The 24,074-nt window shown below is 40.9% G+C and overlaps 1 protein-coding gene across 1 annotated transcript in view; it reads left to right on the top strand.

Moving 5' to 3' along the window:
• The window catches only part of KSR1 (kinase suppressor of ras 1), a 574,092-nt gene that overhangs the window by 547,209 nt on the left and 2,809 nt on the right, over positions 1-24,074 (top strand). Inside the window, exons 18-20 of the mRNA XM_053707516.1 lie at positions 14,979-15,114; positions 15,629-15,762; positions 23,996-24,074. The exon at positions 23,996-24,074 is cut by the window's right edge and continues 2,809 nt beyond it. Coding sequence (XP_053563491.1) covers positions 14,979-15,114; positions 15,629-15,762; positions 23,996-24,074 — 349 coding nt within the window. The remainder of the gene's footprint in view (positions 1-14,978; positions 15,115-15,628; positions 15,763-23,995) is intronic.

Genomic DNA, 24,074 nt, shown 5'->3' with positions numbered 1-24,074 from the left:
ATCACCGTTTTATTCAGGGGGTCTCCTTTTGTTCGTCCTTCCTGGACTGTATTCTTTATGGATGCAAGTCTTGCAGGTTTGGGAGCTGTCTGAAGGTCTTTGACAGCACAAGGGGTTTGGAAACTTCAAGAGGCGAGGTTTCCAATCGATATTTTGAACTCAGTGCTATTTTCAGAGCTCTTTCAGGCTTGGCTTCTTTTAGGAGAGAATTTTTCTTTCAGACAGACATTATCACAATTGTGGCATATGTCAATCATTAAATAGGGACTTGCAGTTCCTTAGCAATTAAAGGGCCATAATACCCAAATGTTTAAACACTTGAAAGTGATGCAGCATAGCTGTAAAAAGCTGACTAGAAAATATCTCCTGAACATCTCTATGTAAAAAAGAAAGATATTTTACCTCAAAAGTTCCTCAGTAGCCACCTCCCATTGTAAAGGATTTCTAAGCAGCATTTTAGTGTGTCTGTCCTGGGAGAGCTAAAAGGATGAGCCTCGTAAACTCTCATATTATTTCACCAATCAGGTAATGGAAGCTTACTATGAAATCTCATGAGAGTTAAGTCAAATCTCATGAGATCAAAGTAAGAGATCATGACCTCAGCACTGCTGATGCTGATTGGCTGCTGTTCATTTCTTTATTTTTATTTTTTTTTACCTGCAGCTGGGAGCAGGTGAAGTATAACTTTTTACACAGAACTTACTCTGCTGAGCTGAGGAGATTGTGAGGTAAAATATCTTCCTTTTTTACATAGAGATGCTCAGGTGATATTTTCCTGTCAGCTTTTTACAGTTATACTGCATCAGTTTCAAGTGATTTAGCATATGAGTATTATGTCCCTTTAAGAAGTATCTTGAATACGTTCTTAGGTGGTTTTCATCTCCAGTCTAATCTTTACGATTTATATCTCAGGTTTATACATTTGGGAGATGGATTATCTCAATCGTCAGTCTTTACATCTGAGAGAGTGGTATCTCTATTCAGATGTGTTCTCTCAATTCCCCAGGTACCTTTTCAGGTCTAGGGATCTTCAGGTGGAAATGGTGGATACATTTGCAGTGTCTTGATTTTTGCAACCTGGCTACAGCCTTCCGCCTCTGTTTTTTTCTTCCAAAGGTGTTCTTCAAGATCGTTTTGGAATAGTCTCATATGTGTCTGATAGCATCAGCATGGCCTCTTAGGTTTGGTATGTGGATCTTGTTCGGATGTCCAGTTACCATCCTTGGCCGCTTTTACTTTGACTAGCCCTTTTGTTTTAGGGGCTATTTTTCCATCGGGATTTCAAATTACTAATTTGAAGGTATGGAAATTGTTTTAATGTTTAGTCATAGAGGTTTCTCTGACTCAATTTTTTAATCACTATGTTGCAGGCTTATAAGTCTGTTTTAAAGAACATTTATTATAGGTTTAGTAAATCTATATTTTATGGTGTTCTTCTCATAAAATCTCTTGGCATTCTTTTAGAATTCCTAGAATTTTACAGTTTCTTCAGGATAGTTTGGTTTAAGATTTGTCTGTAAATATTTTTTAGAGACATATCTTTGCTTTTTCTGTTCTTTTTATATGAAAAGATTATTATTTTTCCTGACATTTACTGTTTTGTTCAGACTTTGGTTCGTATCAAGTCTGTTATTTAATAAATTTCTCCTCCTTGGAGTCTTAAATTGATTTTTTTTAAGGCTTTGCAGGCTCTTTCATTTGAGCCTATGCATACTTTGAATATTAGAAAGTATTGTTCTTTTCTAGGCTATCTCTTCAGCTAGAAGAGTTTCTGATTTGTCTGCTCTCTCATCAGTCTCCTTTTCTGATTTTTCATCAGGATAAGGCTGTTTTGCGGACTTAGTTTAAATTTCTTCCTAAGGTTGTGAATTCTTACAACATTGGTAGGGAAATTTTTGTTCCTTATGATTTAATCCTAAGAATTTTTTTTAGAGATCTTTACATTCTTTGGATATCCTAAGAGCTTTGAAATATTATGTCAAAGCTACTATAGGTTTCAGGAAGACTTCTAGTCTGTTGTTTTTTCTGGTTCTAGGAAGGTCAAAAACTTCTACCATTCCTTTGCCATCTTGGTTAAGCTTTTGTTTCTTAAAGCTTATTTGGAGGTCGGACAGTCTTCGCTTCAGAGTATTACAGCTCATTCTACTAGTTCAATTGTCACTTCTTGGGCTTTTAAGAATGAAGCTTCGGTTGTTTAGTTTTGCAAATAAACAAATTGTTTTTCTTTGCATACATTTACTAAATTTTACCATTCTGATGTATTTGCTTCTTTTGAAGCAGTTTTTGGTAGAAAAGTTCTTCAGGCATTTGTATGTTTTAAGGTTTTTTTTCTTCAATTTATGATAAAAACTTATTTTTGTGTGGATTTAATTTTTCAGTGGAAATGGCTGTTCTTATTTTATCCCTCCCTTTCTAGGGACTCTTCTGTGGTCTTACACATCTTGGGTATTTCTATCCCATACGTCACTAGCTCATGGACTCTTGCCAATTACATGAAATAAAACATAATTTCTCCAACATTGGTGTGTCCGGTCCACGGTGTCATCCTTACTTGTGGGAATATCTCTTCCCCAACAGGAAATGGCAAAGAGTCCCAGCAAAGCTGTCCATATAGTCCCTCCTAGGCTCCGCCCACCCCAGTCATTCTCTTTGCCGTTGCACAGGCAACATCTCCACGGAGATGGTTAAGAGTATGTGGTGTTTAGTTCTAGTTTTTTAATTCTACTATCAAGAGTTTGTTATTTTAAAATAGTGCTGGTATGTACTATTTACTCTGAAACAGAAAAAGATGAAGAGTTCTGTTTGTGAGAGGAAGATGATTTTAGCAGACAGTAACTAAAATCGTTTGCTGTTTCCACATAGGACTGTTGAGATGAAGTAACTTCAGTTGGGGGAAACAGCAGACTTTTCTGCTTAAGGTATGACTAGCCATATTTCTAACAAGACTGTGTAATGCTGGAAGGCTGTCATTTCCCCTCATGGGGACCGGTAAGCCATTTTCTTGGTCTCAAACAGAATAAAGGGCTTAATATGGGCTATAAAACTAGTAGACAATTTTATGGGCAAAATCGATTGCTTTATTTGGGCATTTTATACATGTTTATGCTTGTAATTCACACTTATAAGCTTGGGGAACGTTTTTTAACGTCAGGCACTGTGTTAGACACCTTTCCAGTCAGGAAGGGCCTTCCCTGTTGTAGGCTGAGCCTCATTTTCGCGCCATTACTGCGCAGTTACTTTTGAGAGCAAGACATGCAGATGCATGTGTGAGGATCTGAAAGTAGTTGGAAAAGTTCCTAGAAGGCTTCATCTGGTATCGTATTCCCCCCTGGGTTTGGTAAAGTCGCAGCAAAGGCTGTAGCTGGGACTGTAGAGGGGTTAAAACTGTAACCGGCTCCGGTTTCTTTATTTTAAGGGTTAAAGCTCTGAAAATTGGTGTGCAATACTTTGAATGCTTTAAGACACTGTGGTGAAAATTTGGTAAATTTTGAACAATTCCTTCATACTTTTTCACATATTCAGTAATAAAGTGTGCAAGGTTTAAAATTTAAAGAGACAGTAACGGTTTTGTTTTAAAACTTTTAAACGCTTGTCAAGTTCTTCATTCTATTCCTCGTCCTTCCGTAGCTCAGTGCATGGAAGTAGTAGGATGGATGGTTGCAGCAATGGACATAGTTCCTTTCTCCAACATAGGTGTGTCCGGTCCACGGCGTCATCCTTACTTGTGGGATATTCTCTTCCCCAACAGGAAATGGCAAAGAGCCCAGCAAAGCTGGTCACATGATCCCTCCCAGGCTCCGCCTACCCCAGTCATTCTCTTTGCCGTTGTACAGGCAACATCTCCACGGAGATGGCTTAGAGATCATTCTATGGGCGGAGTCTCACTCCTGCCACCTGTCTGCTATCCACATCCCAGGAGTGGAAAATTGGGAAGCGGATTTTCTGAGTCGTCAGACATTGCATCCGGGGGAGTGGGAACTCCATCCGGAAATCTTTGCCCAAGTCACTCAGCTGTGGGGCATTCCAGACATGGATCTGATGGCCTCTCGTCAGAACTTCAAAGTTCCTTGCTACGGGTCCAGATCCAGGGATCCCAAGGCGGCTCTAGTGGATGCACTAGTAGCACCTTGGACCTTCAAACTAGCTTATGTGTTCCCGCCCTTTCCTCTCATCCCCAGGCTGGTAGCCAGGATCAATCAGGAGAGGGCGTCGGTGATCTTGATAGCTCCTGCGTGGCCACGCAGGACTTGGTATGCAGATCTGGTGAATATGTCATCGGCTCCACCTTGGAAGCTACCTTTGAGACGAGACCTTCTTGTTCAGGGTCCGTTCGAACATCCGAATCTGGTTTCACTCCAGCTGACTGCTTGGAGATTGAACGCTTGATTTTATCGAAGCGAGGGTTCTCAGATTCTGTTATCGATACTCTTGTTCAGGCCAGAAAGCCTGTAACTAGAAAGATTTACCACAAAATTTGGAAAAAATATATCTGTTGGTGTGAATCTAAAGGATTCCCTTGGGACAAGGTTAAGATTCCTAGGATCCTATCCTTCCTTCAAGAAGGATTGGAAAAAGGATTATCTGCAAGTTCCCTGAAGGGACAGATTTCTGCCTTGTCGGTGTTACTTCACAAAAAACTGGCTGCTGTGCCAGATGTTCAAGCTTTTGTTCAGGCTCTGGTTAGAATTAAGCCTGTTTACAAACCTTTGACTCCTCCTTGGAGTCTCAATTTAGTTCTTTCAGTTCTTCAGGGGGTTCCGTTTGAACCCTTGCATTCCGTTGATATTAAATTATTATCTTGGAAAGTTTTGTTTTTAGTTGCAATTTCTTCTGCCAGAAGAGTTTCAGAATTATCTGCTCTGCAGTGTTCTCCTCCTTATCTGGTGTTCCATGCAGATAAGGTGGTTTTACGTACTAAACCTGGTTTTCTTCCAAAAGTTGTTTCTAACAAAAACATTAACCAGGAGATTATCGTACCTTCTCTGTGTCCGAAACCAGTTTCAAAGAAGGAACGTTTGTTGCACAATTTGGATGTTGTTCGCGCTCTAAAATTCTATTTAGATGCTACAAAGGATTTTAGACAAACATCTTCCTTGTTTGTTGTTTATTCCGGTAAAAGGAGAGGTCAAAAAGCAACTTCTACCTCTCTCTCTTTTTGGATTAAAAGCATCATCAGATTGGCTTACGAGACTGCCGGACGGCAGCCTCCCGAAAGAATCACAGCTCATTCCACTAGGGCTGTGGCTTCCACATGGGCCTTCAAGAACGAGGCTTCTGTTGATCAGATATGTAGGGCAGCGACTTGGTCTTCACTGCACACTTTTACCAAATTTTACAAGTTTGATACTTTTGCTTCTTCTGAGGCTATTTTTGGGAGAAAGGTTTTGCAAGCCGTGGTGCCTTCCATTTAGGTGACCTGATTTGCTCCCTCCCTTCATCCGTGTCCTAAAGCTTTGGTATTGGTTCCCACAAGTAAGGATGACGCCGTGGACCGGACACACCTATGTTGGAGAAAACAGAATTTATGTTTACCTGATAAATTACTTTCTCCAACGGTGTGTCCGGTCCACGGCCCGCCCTGGTTTTTTAATCAGGTCTGATAATTTATTTTCTTTAACTACAGTCACCACGGTACCATATGGTTTCTCCTATGCAAATATTCCTCCTTAACGTCGGTCGAATGACTGGGGTAGGCGGAGCCTGGGAGGGATCATGTGACCAGCTTTGCTGGGCTCTTTGCCATTTCCTGTTGGGGAAGAGAATATCCCACAAGTAAGGATGACGCCGTGGACCGGACACACCGTTGGAGAAAGTAATTTATCAGGTAAACATAAATTCTGTTTTTGCGCGAATTCATCTAAGACCATTACAACTGTGCATGCTGAAACAGTGGAATGTGGACTATACAGACTTGTCTCCAGTGATTCAAGTAGATCAGAAGACCAGAGACTCACTCCGTTGGTGGCTAACCCTGGACCACCTGTCCCAGGGAATGAGCTTCCGCAGACCAGAGTGGGTCATCGTCACGACCGACGCTAGTCTAGTGGGCTGGGGCGCGGTCTGGGAATCCCTGAAAGCTCAGGGACTATGGTCTCGGGAAGAGTCTCTTCTCCCGATAAACATTCTGGAACTCAGAGCGATATTCAATGCTCTCAGGGCTTGGCCTCAACTAGCAAAGGCCAGATTCATAAGATTCCAATCAGACAACATGACGACTGTTGCTTATATCAATCATCAGGGGGGAACAAGGAGTTCCCTGGCGATGAAAGAAGTGACCAAAATAATAAAATGGGCAGAGGATCACTCCTGCCACCTATCTGCGATCCACATCCCAGGTGTGGAAAACTGGGAGGCGGATTATCTGAGTCGTCAGACATTCCATCCGGGGGAGTGGGAACTCCACCCGGAGATCTTTGCCCAGTTGACTCAATTATGGGTCATTCCAGATATGGATCTGATGGCGTCTCTTCAGAACTTCAAGGTTCCTTGCTACGGGTCCAGATCCAGGGATCCCAAGGCGACTCTAGTGGATGCACTAGTAGCGCCTTGGACCTTCAACCTAGCCTATGTGTTTCCACCGTTTCCTCTCATTCCCAGGCTGGTAGCCAGGATCAAGCAGGAGAGGGCCTCAGTGATCTTGATAGCTCCTGCATGGCCACGCAGGACTTGGTATGCAGACCTGGTGAATATGTCATAGGTGCCACCATGGAAGCTACCTTTGAGACAGGATCTTCTTGTACAGGGTCCATTCGAACATCCAAATCTGGTCTCCCTCCAGCTGACGGCTTGGAAATTGAACGCTTGATTCTATCAAAGCGTGGGTTTTCAGATTCTGTGATAGATACTCTAGTTCAAGCCAGAAAACCGGTAACTAGAAAAATTTACCATAAAATATGGAAAATATATATCTGCTGGTGTGAATCCAAGGGATTCTTATGGAATAAGATCAAAATCCCTAAGATCCTTTCCTTTCTACAACAGGGTTTGGATAAAGGATTATCAGCGAGTTCTCTAAAGGGACAGATTTCTGCTTTATCTGTCTTATTACACAAACGACTGGCAGCTGTGCCAGATGTTCAAGCATTTGTTCAGGCTCTGGTTAGGATCAAGCCTGTTTACAGACCTTTGACTCCTCCCTGGAGTTTAAATCTAGTTCTTTCAGTTCTTCAAGGGGTTCCGTTTGAACCTCTACATTCCATAGATATTAAGTTGTTATCTTGGAAAGTTTTGTTTTTGGTTGCTATTTCTTCTGCTAGAAGAGTTTCTGAGTTATCTGCTCTGCAGTGTTTTCCGCCCTATCTGGTGTTCCATGCAGATAAGGTTGTTTTGCGTACTAAGCCTGGTTTTCTTCCAAAGGTTGTTTCTAACAAAAATATTAACCAGGAGATAGTTGTTCCTTCTTTGTGTCCGAATCCAGTTTCAAAGAAGGAACGTTTGTTACACAATTTGGACGTAGTCCGTGCTCTAAAATTCTATTTAGAAGCTACAAAAGAGTTCAGACAAACTTCTTCTCTGTTTGTCGTCTATTCTGGTAAAAGGAGAGGTCAAAAAGCGACTTCTACCTCTTTCCTTTTGGCTTAAAAGCATCATCCGATTGGCTTACGAGACTGCCGGACGGCAGCCTCCAGAAAGAATCACAGCTCACTCCACTAGGGCTGTGGCTTCCACATGGGCCTTCAAGAACGAGGCTTCTGTTGATCAGATATGTAAGGCAGTGACTTGGTCTTCACTGCACACTTTTGCCAAATTTTACAAATTTGATACTTTTGCTTCTTCAGAGGCTATTTTTGGGAGAAAGGTTTTGCAAGCCGTGGTGCCTTCTGTTTAGGTAACCTGATTTGCTCCCTCCCTTCATCCGTGTCCTAAAGCTTTGGTATTGGTTCCCACAAGTAAGGATGACGCCGTGGACCGGACACACCAATGTTGGAGAAAACAGAATTTATGCTTACCTGATAAATTACTTTCTCCAACGGTGTGTCCGGTCCACGGCCCGCCCTGGTTTTTTAATCAGGTTTGATGAATTATTTTCTCTAACTACAGTCACCACGGCACCCTATAGTTTCTCCTGTTTTTTTTTTTTTTCCTCCTGTCCGTCGGTCGAATGACTGGGGTGGGCGGAGCCTAGGAGGGACTATATGGACAGCTTTGCTGGGACTCTTTGCCATTTCCTGTTGGGGAAGAGATATTCCCACAAGTAAGGATGATGCCGTGGACCGGACACACCGTTGGAGAAAGTAATTTATCAGGTAAGCATAAATTCTGTTTTATGTAAGAACTTACCTGATGAATTCATTTCTTTCATATTGGCAAGAGTCCATGAGACCCACCCTTTTTATGGTGGTTATGATTTTTGTATAAAAGCACAATTTTATTTCCAATTCCTCTTCTTGTATGCTTTTTTACTCCTTATTTTATCACCCCACTACTTGGCTATTCGTTAAACTGAATTGTGGGTGTGGTGGGAGGTGTATTTATAGGCATTTTGAGGTTTGGGAAACTTTGCCCCTCCTGGTAGGAATGTATATCCCATACGTCACTAGCTCATGGACTCTTGCCAATATGAAAGAAATTAATTTATCAGGTAAGTTCTTGCATAAATGATGTGGGGTTTTTTTAGAGTGTATGCTCTTTCTGAATTATAAAATACACTTTTGGGGTTTCATTACAAATGTACATTGCAAAATACCAAATAGAAATAAGCACTTTTTAAATGATAATACTGTATATCAAATCAACCTAAACTTTTTGTGGTTAAACGTTTCCCTTTCTCTGAATAATATAATAATTTATTGTCTAGGATTTAACAAAATGATTGCATTAAAGGGACAGTCTACAATAGAATGTTTATTGTTTTAAAAGATAGACTATCCCTTTATTACCCATTTCCCAGTTTTGCATAACCAACACTGTTGTATCAATATACTTTCTTTCTAATGACACAGTGAGTCCACGGATCATCATCAGTTACTGTTTGGAATATGACTCCTGGCCAGCAGGAGGAGACAAAGAGCACCACAGCAGAGCTGTTAAGTGTCACTTCCCTTCCCACAAACCCCAGTCATTCTCTTTGCCTCTAGTACAAGGAAGAGGTAAAGTAATGAGGTGTCCTGATTAAGATTCTTCTATCAAGATATTTTTATTTTGAAGTCTGGGCAAGATTGCTCTGGCCTTCTATCACAATTTGTGTCTAGCTGTACTCCATGTTAGTCTCTTCAGCAGGGCTGAAACTTGTGAAGTGGGCTTTGATGCGTTTTCCTAACATGTTGCTACCCTGGTATTGAAAGCCTGAGTAAGCTTACGCTGTCTTTTTTTTTTTACACAGGTCTCTATGAGGAGTGGCATCCTCTAAAACTTTGTGAGACTTCTGACTGCCAGACGGCTAGAATGCAGGTAAGTGCCTTTTTGTTCTTCTAGGGCTAGAAGGCTGGCACTAAAGGGGTTAAGGTTCCCTGCTATTCAATTTGGGACTCAAAATCCTTCAGGGGTAAGGGTTTTGACGGCAGAGAGCAGGGCACTGATGCATGTGTTATGGAGACTAGGTTATAATATCCTTCAGGGCAGGAAGAAGTTAACCCTGTATTGCGGGTTCAGTTTTGTTAGCTTTTTTATGTTTAGATAACTATGTTATTTAGAATCCTCATAGTAGGAAGAACTTATAGGGCAATGAGATTATTTTTCAGGTGCCTTGCTAGCAGAGCAAGATTGTCAGCTCTGGGTTCATATGAACACCTACACAGATCTTTTATTTTTTATTGTGTGTACCGGTTTCGGCAGAGGAATGTAGCGTGGAACATGCTCCATTCTTTGTCATCTAGGACTCCGCCTTTTTTCTTCATAGTAATGCGGAGCAGCACCATTTCTTTTTCCTCTGGGTCCAACCACGTGACCCCGCTGTCTGTCCTCAATACGGAACGGAGAGGCGCCATATTGTAATAATAACAGAGTTCTGAGCAGCGATTTTTGTCGGGTGCAAGCCCTATAGCAAAGGAAGCTAGAGAGGGATAAGTCACTTTATTATTAAGAGTGTTATGTTTTACATTACAAAATGTTTGCCCAAAGTCAGTTATCTTCTGTAATTTCACTGCACGTTACATCAGAGCGTGTATTAAACAGAGTTGTGACTCTTGTTCCTCTGGCATATTTCATTACAAGCGCTTTATTCAGAACCTTCCTTGCATCACGTCCTTCATGGGCATCCGTGCATTATGGGTTTACTATATCTGTAATCGCAATGTACATTGTTTTTATTGGATTTCCTTCACCTAAGGAAATTCTATTTTATTTTCTGTGAATAATTTTCCTTTCTATTATGGACCAGAGCTCTGCTCCTAAACACATAATTCTTAAAGTGTCAGTTTAAATATTTTAATTTATAAAAATTATTTTAGCCTCATGTCTCCCTGGATGATGCTGCTTAGGCTATGCCACAGCTTTCTCAAGCCTTTTTTATGGCATCACATGCAGTGCCCTGCGGTTCCTCTTAATCTCCTAGAGGAGTTATTTGCGTGCAGAATTGTCTGCCCAGGTGTATTTTGGCATCTGTGGCTTTATCTGCTTTTCCTATCTTAAAGGGAAATTGCAAGGGGTTATTTTATGAATCGGATAGTAAGGTTTCTGCTCCGCTTGTGGCTGCTACACATTTTGTCCTTCTTATAGTTTTATGAGCAGGATAGTCGGTAGCATCTGAGGATTAAACCTCTGATTTGGACAGTGTAATTCCTTCATCTGGTACTGAAGTAGTTCTCAGATTCAAGCCGGAACTCCTTTCTGTTCAGGAGGAATTGGCTACTTGGTAAACTTCGACTCTCCTGTTGTGGTCAATCCTCTAGAATCTAGTGAATTCTATATTTACTAGGATTCATTTGTAAACATTTTCCTGTTTTCGACCGTATTAAGAGAAATTTCTCAGGGATGGGGAATGTCAAGGATTACCCCTTTGCCTGTCTGTAATAGCTGTCTCCTTTAAATATCATGGTGCAGCCATTGCTATTCTGGTTAGAGACCTTCAATCCTTAGTTAGGATAGAGGTTCGTTTACAAACTTTTATGGACTAATGTGGCTTCTTTTTGGAACGCTTTGTCTGATTCCATTTTGGAGGGCTCAATAAAGAGAGTAATAACAGAAAGGCTGCTAGGCCAATTTTGTATTTCTGTTGCTGCCTTTCTTTCCCTTGTACTTCAGGAGAAGTCTTTCCCTTTGTTTTCCAAGCAGGAGCAGTCCAATTCTCTGGCATACCCAGTCAGTCTTGGATCAGGGTGAAGTAGGTAAAGAAAACCGCAGCTAACTATCATTCAGCATGTAGGTTCGCCCCAGAACAGGATTGGATCCTGTGGGGGGGGGCAGTTTGTCTAAGTTTTTTTCTCTTGCCTGGATACTAGATGTCCTAGATCCCTAAGGGGCTGTAGGTATAGTGTCCCAAGGTTACGAATTCTCCTTTCCAGGAGTAGGTTTCTCCTCTCATGTTTCTTTGTAGCCCAGATAAAGAGAGAGGCCTTCTTGAAATGTGTTCAGAATCTTCCTCCCTTGGAGGGATTGTTCCAGTTTCAGTTTTAGGAACAGTTTCTTTTTCATTCTGTTCCAACTACCTATGTCCTAATTTAGGCATGAAGTTTTTAAATTTATTTTTCGGAGTACCGTCCTTTAAGATGGAGACTCTTTGCTCCATTCTTCTTTGGTGCTAGAGGGTCAGTTTTATAACGGCCTTAGACCTAAAGGATGCGTATCCTTAGTTTCCCAATCTAAGGGATTATCTCAGATTTCTGAGTTTTGCTCTCCGGCTGAATGTTTTTCAGTTTGTGGTCTTATAATGGTTTTGCAACAGCTCCCAGAAATTTATAAAAGTTCTGGACCACGATCGGTTCCGGGATTGCAGTGGCGTCCCTCCTGGACGTCCTATTGGTCCAGGCGCCATTTTTCGATAAACTAGATCTCATTGGAGTTTTTTTTTTCTTCGTTCCACCGATGGAAGTGGAGCTGGTAAAGAGCTCCCTTGTCCCAGCTGCATGGGTATTCTACTTAGGAATTAATGTTTGAGAGCTCAGCAGTTCTGCATGCTCAGTCAGTGGAATGGGGATTATCCGGATGTCTTGGAGTATCTAGATCTATCAACAAGAGTCTCCTTTCCGTGTTTTTTTTCATCAAGATTTTGGTCTCTGGACTCTCACTTTGAAGACCTTCCTAGGCATTTGACCGCGGTCACCAGCCTGCTGGGCTGGGGAGGTGTCTGAGACTCGTTGAGAACTCGCCAGGGAATTCCCTCAAATGGAAGCCGGTGAGGTAGCTCAGTTGGTAATTGCCCTGACTACAAAAAGCTTGTTTAAAAGATCCAAGGTTACAGCTTTAAATCCCGGCAGGGCCGACTCAGCAAAGGGCTGTTAGGCCAATTTAAAGTAGAACGCTCGCTTATCATTCAAGAGGTACCGGGTTTGTTTTTTGCATTATAATGCAGGGACTTTGGTCCTGGGAGAAGTTTGTTCTCCCCTTCATCTTTGAGGCGGATAGCGACTTTCAATGCTCTGATGGTTTGACCTCAGTGGTCTTTAGCCCATTTTATTGGGTTATAGACAGACAACATAGCCTCAGTAACTTTACATCACCTGCCAGGGAGGAACTTTAGTTCCTTAGTCACGTAGGAAAGGTTTCAGATTTTTCTGTGGGTAGGTGCTCACAGTTATTGCCCATCTGCCACCCACATTTCTGGAAGGGACTTCTGGGATGCGGCATTCTGAACAGTAAGACTTCTCATCCCGGGAAAGTGGGAACCCCATCCGGGAGTGTTCTCCAGGTTATCTCCAAAATGGGGGTTTCCAGAATTGGTTCTGCTAGGGTCTCGTCAGAACCCAGGCTCAGTTTGAGGTCAAGAGATACTCAAGCGTTCTGGCAGTTCCTTGGAACTTCAGATTGACATATCCTCCTTCTCTGTTTGTTCTTCTTCCGCGGTTCAAGTAGGAGAAAGCATTGGGTTTTTACTAGCTCCTGCGTGGCCTCGCAGGATCTGGTTGGTGGATCTAGTAGATATGTCGTCTCTATCTTTGTGGAGACTTCTGCTGGGAAAAGATCTTCTGCCTCAGGAGTCCTTTCGTCATCCAAATTTCGTTTCTCTGAAACTGTCTGCTTAGAGATTGTTCTCTTGTTTTTAGCTAATCGTTTTCAGGGTCATAAGCCTATCCCTAGAAAGATTTTTTTTTATAAGATATGAAAGCAGCCTATGTAGCCTAGTGGTTAGCTTTGTGCCTTACAACTCAAAGGTTGTTGGTTCGCATCCAGCTGCTGGCGCTGGATGTCTATTTTACAAGACCCCAAGGATCTTCTCTTTTATCCAGGTAGGCCTAAGAAGGGGTTATTTGTTAGTACCATCAAGGGTCAGATTCAGCGCTTACCATTCTGCTGCTCAAGCATCTGGCTGATGTGCTGGATGTACAATCACCTTTAAGGTCCTGGTCAGAATCAGGACTGTGTTTAAGTCAGTTGCTCCTTTGAAGCCTTAACTTGGTTCTTAAAGTTTTTAGTCAGGCTTAGTTTGAGTCTACACATTCCATAGATATTAAGTGTTATCTTGGAGAGTTTTGTTCTTCTTCTGCTCGGAGGGTTTCCGAACTCTCAGCTTTGCAGTGTGGTTTCCTTATCTCGTATTTTGGTAGATAAGGCAGTTCTTCGAACCAGTTGGTTTTCTTCCTAAGGTTGTTTCGGACAGAGATTTTAGTCAGTAACTTGTTGTTCTTTTTCTCTGTCCTACTCCTCCTTCTCATAAGGTTAGTCGGGTGCACAACTTAGATGTTCTGCAGCACCTTACATTTTCTCTACAGGCTACAAGGAACTTTTTCAGTCCCCTGTATTGTTTGTTGTTTTTCTGGTTAGACATATAGGCAAGTATGTTTTCACCACTTCTCTTCTCTCTGGTTGAGAAGTGTTATCATAGGACTTTTGAGCCTGATGGATAGCAGCCTCCTGAGGGAATTACAGCTCTCTCCACTGGGGCGGTGTTCTTTTCTTGATTCTTCAAGAAAGAGGCCTATGTGGAACATTTTTGTAAGGCGGCGATTTGGCCTTCCTTGCTCACTTTTTCTAAAGTCTATAGATTTGCTCTTTTGCCTCGACTGAGGTTTCTTCGGGAGAAAGGGTCTTCAAGCATTGGTGCCTTATGGTTAGGTTACCTGTCTTGGCTATTGATTACCAACAGTAATTGATGATGATCCGTGGACTCACCGTGTCATTAGAAAGAAAACAAATTTTATGCTTACCTTATAAATGTATTTCTTTCTTGACACAGTGAGTCCACGGCCCTCCCTGGTTTTCAGACAGGTTTTTTATATAGACCTCAGGCACCTCTGCACCTTGTGTTATTTCCTTTTCCTTCAGTCGAATGACTGGGGTTTGTGGGAAGGGAAGTGATGCTTAACAACTTTGCTGTGGTGCTCTTTGCCTCCTCCTGCTGGTCAGGAGTGATATTCTCAACAGTAATTGATGATGATCTGTTGACTCACCGTGTCAAGAAATAAATACATTTATCAGGTAAGCATAAATTTTGTTTTTTACCTCTGTGATTATCTTGTATCTAAGCATCTTCTGGCAGCCCCCTGATCACATGACTTTTTATTTATTATCTGTTGACTTGCATTTAGTACTGTGTTTTGCTAAATCTTAAATAACTCCTTGTGCATGAACACAATGTTATCTATATGGCCCACATGAACTAGCAGTTTCCTGTTGGAAAAGCAAATACAAAAGCATGTGATAAGAGACTGTCGGCAGTGGCTTAGAAACAGGCAGAAATGTAGAGATTTAAATGTTATAAAGTTTATTAATATAACAGTGTTGGTTGTGCAAAGCTGGGGAATGGGTAATAAAGGCGTTATGTATCTTTTTAAACAATAACAATTTTAGTGTAGACTGTCCCTTTAACATTAAGTGTTAACTGGCAGAGACAATGATGACCATTATACATACAGTTTACTAAAATCTATCATCTTTCCTTTTAGGACTGTGTGGTATGAGCTGCAAGCTCGGGATTGTCCATTCAAGATCCAAGCAATTGAGGCTCTCATTTGGCAAATTGGAAGTGGAGAAGGAGTAAAGCAAGTCTTGTCAACCATAAGTTTGGGCAAAGAAGTTACTGTAAGTGTGTTTTCCTTTGTCACAAAGTATTTGTATAATTATGCACTTTTTCTTCTCCTATGCAGTGGCAGGAGGGGTTGGATAGGTTAACAAAGAATTCTCACGTAGAATAATATCAGTACTGCTAGGCCGTAGTTTAACCCCTCTCAGTAGAGCAAGCTTGCTACTACAAGGCTTCTGCCACCACTTGACCATTGTCCAGGAACCCTGTTACTTTGCAACATTGACATGAGGCTTGTCCCTGAAGGTTTCTCCCATGGGTTTATGTAGTTACTCTCAGGTGGCCGCCCTTGTGGTTACCCCACAAACAGTTTAACAAAAATCTTAACTTTGATAATGAGGGGTGGTGTACTTTGCTTTCAGTAGTCACCTGGTAAGTCTGATATTTTATTGTTATTATTATTATTAAATTATGTTTATATGCTCTTCTCACTGTCCATTGCTTCCCACACCTTGGTCAGAAAATTGTGAGACTTTCTTTATGACAATGTTATGGGGCCATGATCTCTTGCAGGAAATACTGGCTGCTTGTTGGGCATTTGATGTCAATGAAAGGCCAAGCTTTACCCTACTTATGGACATGCTAGAGAAGCTGCCAAAACTAAACAGGAGGTTATCACACCCAGGACATTTCTGGAAATCTGCAGAGTGAGTATTTAAATACTTTGTTCTTATTTGTCTTAAGAATACTTGTCTTAAAAAACAAACTGCAAGTATTTAACATGTTGATGAATTAAAGGGACAGTAAAGAGCATGCAAGCACTTTTAAATAACTTTCCAATTTACTTCTGTTATCAAAGTTTCTTTGTTCTTTTTTATCATTTATTGAAGAGTAAAACTAGGTAGGCTCATAAGAGCTCAGGAGTGTGCACTTGTCTTTAGAACTTAATGGCAGCAGTGTTGCAACATTATTTGTAGCTTTGTTATACAATGTTGCAAAACGCTGCCGCCATACAGTACTAAAGACACGTGCACACTCCTGAGCTCTTATGAGCCTACCTAGTTTTACTCTTCAATAAATGATACCATGAGAACAAAGAAAATTTGATAACAGCAGTAAATTGATAGTTTGTTTAAAATTGCATGCTCTGTCTGAAACATGAAAGTTTAATTTTGACTTTACTGTCCCTTATATATAACTCTGTGTCTTTCACTTGTTATAGAACTGTAAGCAATTGCAAAATAGCTACTGTTAAATTGGATGAACTATGGTTGTTTACTATAAAGCCATTGTTTTGTTGGCCCCAGTGTTCCAAGTTATCTGTTTGATCTTTTTTTGTAGCAATTTTATTAAATGGATACAGAAAGAGAAGCGCTCTTCTAGGAATGAACAGCAGCTCAGTAGCTTGTTCTATGGTCAGTGACCACCTGGGAGCAGCCTCATTTACCCCAGTTTTGCTTTTCACAGAGAAGAACTTTCCTTCAGTAAATCGTCTGATCCAGCCTAACAAGGTTATTCCAGCCCCAAAATACCAGGCAATCCCTCTCTGAACAAGGAACATGACAACTCAACAATAATTGTCTCTTTGGGCCTTGTCACTGAGGTGCAGCCATATTTCTCTAAGCACATTGGGCTGCATCTAGGTAGTAACTCGCCATAAAAAAAACTACTGCTCTGTTGTTCATTCCTGGCAGGAATTTTATTAAAGGGACACTGAACCCAATTTTTTTCTTTTGTAATTCAGAAAGAACATGCAATTTTAAGCAACTTTCTAATGTACTCATATTATCAATTTTTCGTCGTTCTCTTGCTATCATTATTTGAAAAAGAAGGCATCTAAGCTTTTTTTTTGGTTTCAGTACTCTGGACAGCAATTTTTTATTGGTGGATGAATTTATCCACCAATTAGCAAGGACAACCCAGGTTGTTCACCAAAAATGGGCCGGCATCTAAACTTACATTCTTGCATTTCAAATAAAGATACCAAGAGAATGAAGAAAATTTGATAATAGGAGTAAATTAGAAAGTTGCTTAAAATTTCATGCTCAATCTGAATCACGAAAGAAAAAATTTGGGTACAGTGTCCCTTTAAATGCATCTCTGAATGAAGGAAAATGGAATTAAAGTGACAAGAATAAACTGTTTACCTTACTAAAGGAGCTCATTTTGACTAATCACCCACCTAGTGTCTTCAGTGGCTTAGGAGTAATTAAATTAGCTACTGAAATAAATATTAAAAAAACCCTCTTCTGACTATATAGAGGTTTGATTTATTGATTTATTTATTATTTTACTTTTTATGTCCCTCTAGGAGTGAATTGCTAGTTAAGCTATACAATATTAAATATATTTATATTTTAGTTATTTTCAATAAAAATAAAATTCCTTTCAAAATCTTCAACTTATTGTGGCTCAAACACTATTTCTTTCCTAAGATATGGAGAGTCTACGACATCATCAATTACTAGTGGGAATATCACTCCTGGCCAGCAGGGGGAGGCAAAGAGCACCACAGAAAAGCTGTCAAAGTGAATATCAAGTTTGATGAATCAGTGCCCGGTTTTTAAAAATCCAGAACTTCACCTCCTCCATTGACAAAGGCAAAGAGAATGACTGCGGATTATGGGTAGGGGAATGACACTTAAAGTGAATGTCAAGTTTGATGAATCAGTGCCCGGTTTTTAAAAATCCTATTAAAAACAGGGGCACTTTCATTCATCAAACTTTACATTTCACTCGTTTTGTTGAAATACCTTTAAATCTTGAAATCTGCTCCAACGATTCCCCCTCCTGCAACTCGTCACTTCATACATCAGCCGAATACGGCATCCTCCAATCACGACTCCCCCCCACAGGGGAATCATTTCCTGAGGCAACGCCGTATTTCGAGGAAGCCGGATTCATCATTTTTGACCTATGAAGAGGCTTGCGACGGGCGGGGGAAGGGCTGGAACGGCTTTCAAGATTAAAAGGTAAGTATTTTAACAAAACAAGTGAAATGTAAAGTTTGATAAATGAAAGTGCCCCGTTTGTAATAGGGTTTTTAAAAACCGGGCACTGATTCATCAAACTTGACATTCACTTTAAGTGTCATTCCCCTACCCATAATCCGCAGTCATTCTCTTTGCCTTTGTCAATGGAGGAGGTGAAGTTCTGGTGTCTGAAGAAAATTGGATTTATTTCGCTACAAGCAAGATTTTCTGGGTCTAGCCATAGTCCACATTAATCTCTTCAGTAGGGTAGTGGTGGCTTTAAAAACAGTTAGGAACTTGTGAGGTGGGCCTTGCTGCATTTTCCAAACATATTGCTGCCCTTGTATAGAAATCCAGAGTAGGTTTACTCTGTTCATCCTCTGTGAGGAGCATGTGTCCTTTCATGCCTGGTGAGCTGTCTACCTGCCGGACAGCAGATTTTGCAGGTAAGTGCTTTTGTCTTCTAGGTTGGGAGACTATGCACTTAGATTTCCTGCATAATTTAATCTGGGACATAATGATCCTTGGGTAAGGATTGGATTTAGGCATGTGTTGGAGACTGAGTTAACTCCTTTATGAGGTGAAAGGGTTCATTCTTTTTTGGCTCTTACTTATTCATTAATTTTTTAATTTTATTAAACTCTTAAGGGAATGTAAGGAAGTGTGTTTAGAGTTCAGCTGTCGGTATTCACTGAAACTATGTTTGCGATCCGATCGAGAAACTAAAGCTGTTACTGTGTTAAACGCTAGAGGAAGTCCCACAGTGTAACTAGACTTCATAGCGTAACCAGGAAGAGACGGCTAGCATTTTCGCGCCTTACTGTGGCGCAGCTGAATAGCGCCCGGTCACGTGATGCTCCTTCTTAGTCCTACTGAGCTACGGAGTGTGTCGGCTGCACGGGAAACATTCAGCAGTCTAATCCTGTTTTTCTTGTTTTGTTTCTGGCATTTGTCTCACGGAAGGGCAGGTAGGCACCTCAGTTAAGGCTGAGGTGTGGAGGGTTTCTCTGAAGTTTTACATTAAATCTTCTGTCTCATACTGTGGGATCAATATCCCTAAGCTAAGGTGTAAAAAGGGATACATTACAAATTTGAAAGAATCTCTTTTTCTTGGTTTAAAAGCAAAGTTTTTCTTAAAGTGATAGAACATTAAACTGTTCTTTGTTTTTTTTGAGGGGGTGGGGTTGGGGCCATGTCCGACATGGAGCATGAATTTGTGCCTATTATGTTTAGAAGCCCAAATTGTTGATCCTATGCAATTCTGTTCCTCATGTGTTATGAGGACTTTGCAATATAAAGATAAAAAAATGTTTTGCTGTGCCTAATGTCTCTCAGAATGATGCTCTTCAGGCAATGCCACAGCTTTCTCCTGTAACGTCCCAAGCCTCAATGGCATCACATGCAGTGCCCTGCAGTTCCTCTCAGCCTCCTGGAGGCTTATATTTGTCTGCAGATATCTTCTGAGCTATCTGCAGAATTATCTGCTATTCCTTTGTTAAAGTGAAAATGCAAGAGGAAAACTAGAGATTCAGATAGCAAGGTTGCTGTTCTTCCCACTGCTACTCAGGTTGCCCTCTCTTATAGAGAAGAGGAGGACACGTTGGTAGCTTCTGAGGGTGAAATCTCAGACTCGGACAGTATAATTCCTTCGTCTGATGCTGAAGGTTTAAGCTTGAACACCTTTGTGTATTACTAAAGGAGGTTTTGGCTACTTTGGACGACTCTGACTGTCGTCAACCCTAAGAAATCTAGTAAACTTAACTACTATGATGTTCTTTCCACTGTAGAAGTGTTTCCTGTTACAGACCGTGCAACGGAGATTATTTCACAGGAATGGGAGAAGCCAGGGATTCCGTTTTCCCCGTCTCCAGTCTTTAAAAATATGTTTCCTATCGCCGACTCCATTAAAGATTCATGGCACACGGTGCCTAAAGTAGAAGGGGCCACTTCTACTCTGGCTAAGAGAACTACTATTCCTATAGAGGATAGCTGCTCTTTTAAAGATCTGGAGGCTTATTTGAAGAACTGGAGGCTTATTTGAAGAAAATGTACGTTTATCAAGGTCTTCAATGGCAACCTGCAGTATGTATTGCCACTGTGTCAAGTGCGTCTTTGTTTTGGTACGATGCCTTGTCTGATGCTCTTCAGGTAGACGCTCCTTTGGTAGAGATCTAAGACAGGATTAAGGCTCTTACGCTAGCCAATTAATTTATTTCTGATGCTACCATGCAGGTTAATAAGCTGGGAGCCAAGATATCTGGCTTTGCTGTGTTAGCCCGCAGAGCTTTGTGGCTAATATCTTGGTCAGCTGATATTACTTCCAAGTCCAAGCTTCTGGCGCTTCCTTACAAGGGTAAGACCTTGTTTGGACCTGGTCTGACATAAATAATGTCTGATATTACGAGTGGAAAAGGGTCTTTTCTGCCACAAGACAAGAAAAATAGATCTAAAGGACGTCAGAGTAATTTTCGTTCCTTTCGTAACTTTAAAGGAAAGTCTTCCTCTTCCAAGCAGGAGCAGTCCAAGTCTTCTTGGAAGCCAAATCAGTCCTGGAACAAGGGAAGTCTGCTCTTCCCATAAATATCTTGGAGTTGAGAGCAATTTTCAATGCTCTGATGGCTTGGCCTCAGTTGTCTTTAGCCCAGTTTATCATGTTCCAGTCGGACAATATCACCTCAGTGGCTTACATCAGCCACCAGGGAGGAACTTGGAGTTCCTTAGCCATGAAGGAGTTGACTCGGATTGTTCAGTGGGCGGGAGGTCACAATTGCTGTCTCTCTGCCATCCACATTCCAGGGGTGGACAACTAGGAAGCGGACTTTCTGAGCAGACAGACTTTTTATCCAGGGGAGTGGGCACTCCATCCGGAGGTGTTTTCCAGGTTAACCCTCAAATGGGGGGTGCCGGAGTTGGATCTGATGGCGTCTCGGCAGAACGCCAAGCTTCCAAGGTACGGTTCAAGGTCAAGAGATCCGCAGGCCGCCCTGATAGATGCTCTGGCGGTTCCTTGGGATTTCAGTCTGGCATATCTGTTTCCTCCATTTGCTCTCCTTCCTCGCGTCATTGCTCGTATCAAACAGGAGAGAGCATCTGTAATTCTCATAGCTTCTGCGTGGCCTTGCAAGATCTGGTATACAGACCTAGTGAAGATGTCATCTCTGCCACCTTGGAAGTTACCTCTGAGGAAGGACCTTCTAACTCAGAGTCCATTCCTTAATCCAAATCTCGGTCATTGAGACCATGGTTCAGGCTCGCAAGCCTGTTACTAGAAAGATTTACCGTAAGATATGGCGTAAATACCTTTACTGGTGTGAATCCAAGGGCTACTCCTGGAGTAGGGTCAGGATTCCTAGAATTTTGTCTTTTCTCCAGAAAGGTCTGGAGAAGAGATTGTCCGTCAGTTCTCTGAAGGGTCAGATTTCTGCTTTATCTATTTTGTTGCACAAGCGTCTGGCTGATGTGCCAGATGTTCAATCCTTTTGTCAGGCCTTGGTCAGAATCATGCCTGTGTTTAAGTCTGTTGCTCCTCCTTGGAGCCTTAACCTTGTTCTTAAAGTTTTGCAACAGGCTCCGTTTGAGCCTTTGCATTCCATAGATATTAAGTTGTTATCGTGGAAGATTTTGTTTCTTCTTGCTATCTCTTCTCTCTGAACTCGCGGCTTTGCAGTGGGATTCGCCTTATCTTATCTTTCATGCTGATAAGGCGGTTCTTCATACTAAGTTTGGTTTTCTTCCAAAAGTGGTTTTGGATCGAAATATTAATCAGGAAATTATTGTTTCTTCTTTGGTCCTAATCCTCCTTCTCTTAAGAAATGCTTGTTGCACAACCTGGATGTTGTGCGTGCTTTAAAATTTTATCTACAGGCGACTAAGGATTTTTGCCAGTCTTCTGCCCTGTTTGCTTGTTTCTCTGGAAAGTGTAAAGGTCAGTAAGCTACCGCTACTTCTCTTTCTCTTTGGTTGAGAAGTATAATTTGTTTTGCTTATGAGACTGCTGGTCAGCAGCCTCCTGAGAAAATTACGGCTCATTCCACGAGAGCTGTTTCCTCTTCTTGGGCTTTCAAAAATGAAGCTTCTGTAGAACAGATTTGCAAGGCTGCAACATGGTCCTCTTTTGTAAAATTTTGAAAAAGTTTGTAATTTGATACTTTTGCCTCAGCTGAGGCTTCTTTTGGGAGAAAGGTTCTTCAAGCGGTGGTGCCTTCTGTTTAAGTCTGCCTGCCTTGTTTTCCCTCCCTAGTCATCTGTGTCCTCTAGCTTGTGTATTGGTTCCGACTAGTAATTGATGACGTTGTGGACTCTCCATATCTTAGGAAAGAAAACAAGATTTATGCTTACCTGATAAATCTATTTCTTTCCGGATATGGAGAGTCCACGAGCCCGCCCTTATATTTAAGTCAGTTATTTTTTACTAAACCTCAGGCACCTCTACACCTTTGTGTTATTCCTTTTTTCCATTTTCCTTCGGTCGAATGACTGGAGATTATGGGTAGGGGAGTGACACTTAACATCTTTGCTGTGGTGCTCTTTGCCTCCTCCTGCTGATATTCCCACTAGTAATTGATGACGTTGTGGACTCTCCATAACTGAAAATAGATTTATCAGGTAAGCATAAATCTTGTTTTTTATCTCTTTATTTATTTATCTATCCATCTATCTTGTTGAAATAAGTTCCCCAGCTACTATCTATCCATCTTGTTTAAATAAGTTCCTCAGCTAAAACAACATTGTACCTATTGCAGCTGATAATATTATCTGCCCAATACTAAAGTGGATACACAGAGACAATTCCCATTGTACAGGAAACCTCCTCTGAATTTAAAAAACAAGCAAGTTTTCAGATAAATAATTTCATATAGTGATGGCCAGTAATGCATCAAATGTTTGTGGATTTAAAGTGCCATTCAGGCTTTTTTTTTTTTTAAATGTATATATTCCCAAGCATGATAATGCTTAACCCCTTTACAATGGATGCCGTACCATGTATTTCAGCCATTACATGGGCTGTCAGAAGCACAGGTCTCTTAGCTGTTGGCGGTTCAGGTGTTCTTACAGCCCTGGAAGCCCTTGATTTTCCTTCTTCTCTTCATGAAGTTTGAAAGAGAGTCCATAGTCATCGTGCTAATGCCACTGTGTTCTTTGTACGGCTGTTGCTTATACAATACTATTATAGATTCTTAGAGATGTTCTGTATAGGTTTTAGAGACAACCAGTGGTAAAGGTCTACAGTATAACTAGTTCTAAAGGGACATTAAACACAAAATACATTCTATAAGCATAATATTAAGGTAATTTCACTACATTTCATTGCTGTTATGTTTGCACATGTGCAGCAACTCTCCTTTAGATAACTGCAGTGTAACCTAGGTTACAAAATGGTGGCACCCATAGTTAGAGGGGGGATCATGAAATTTATTTAGTGTTTATTTTCCCTTTACATGTATCACATATTGAAATGTTGTAGAGAAGAATATCACCTAAGGGGTTTTCCTTGATGCAGGTTAATAAGCTTACATGCTTTTGCCAAAATAATGTCATATATGTTGGGGATAGTGCACTGATAACTGTTTTCTTCTTATACACTACTATGGAACAATAGTTATAATGCTATTGTCTTATTATTTTACCTGTAATGGCCCTCTCATTCAAATTATCACTATTTAATGTAAGAAGTATTTTTTAACATAAAAAATGGCCTGAATATCATGCTACAAAGCTAACCTTACTATTTATTTTCTATTTTTTTTTTTTTTTTTCATCTTCCTTGGTGTAAATTGCTGATCTCTCCATCACTGCCAATTCTCTTTCCATACTCCATGATCCTCGTGGGTGACCTTCATGCAACTCCTGGATATATTTCTGCACTTTTTTTGTCTTAAATCTACTTTGCTTCCTGTTTATATCTGAATATGATTTATATCTGTTTCTTTTGAATGCATGGTTTTAAATTGTACCCATAATTGTAAAGACACTGGCACCATTTTTATATCAAGGGACAATGCTACCAACATGGGACTCACATCCACTGCCCAGTTATTAACAAATAA

Source organism: Bombina bombina, chromosome 3 (genome assembly GCF_027579735.1).
Source record: "Bombina bombina isolate aBomBom1 chromosome 3, aBomBom1.pri, whole genome shotgun sequence".
NCBI lineage: Eukaryota > Metazoa > Chordata > Amphibia > Anura > Bombinatoridae > Bombina > Bombina bombina.
The sequence above is the reverse complement of the archived record's forward strand: the minus strand, read 5'-3'. Positions and strand labels throughout refer to the sequence as shown.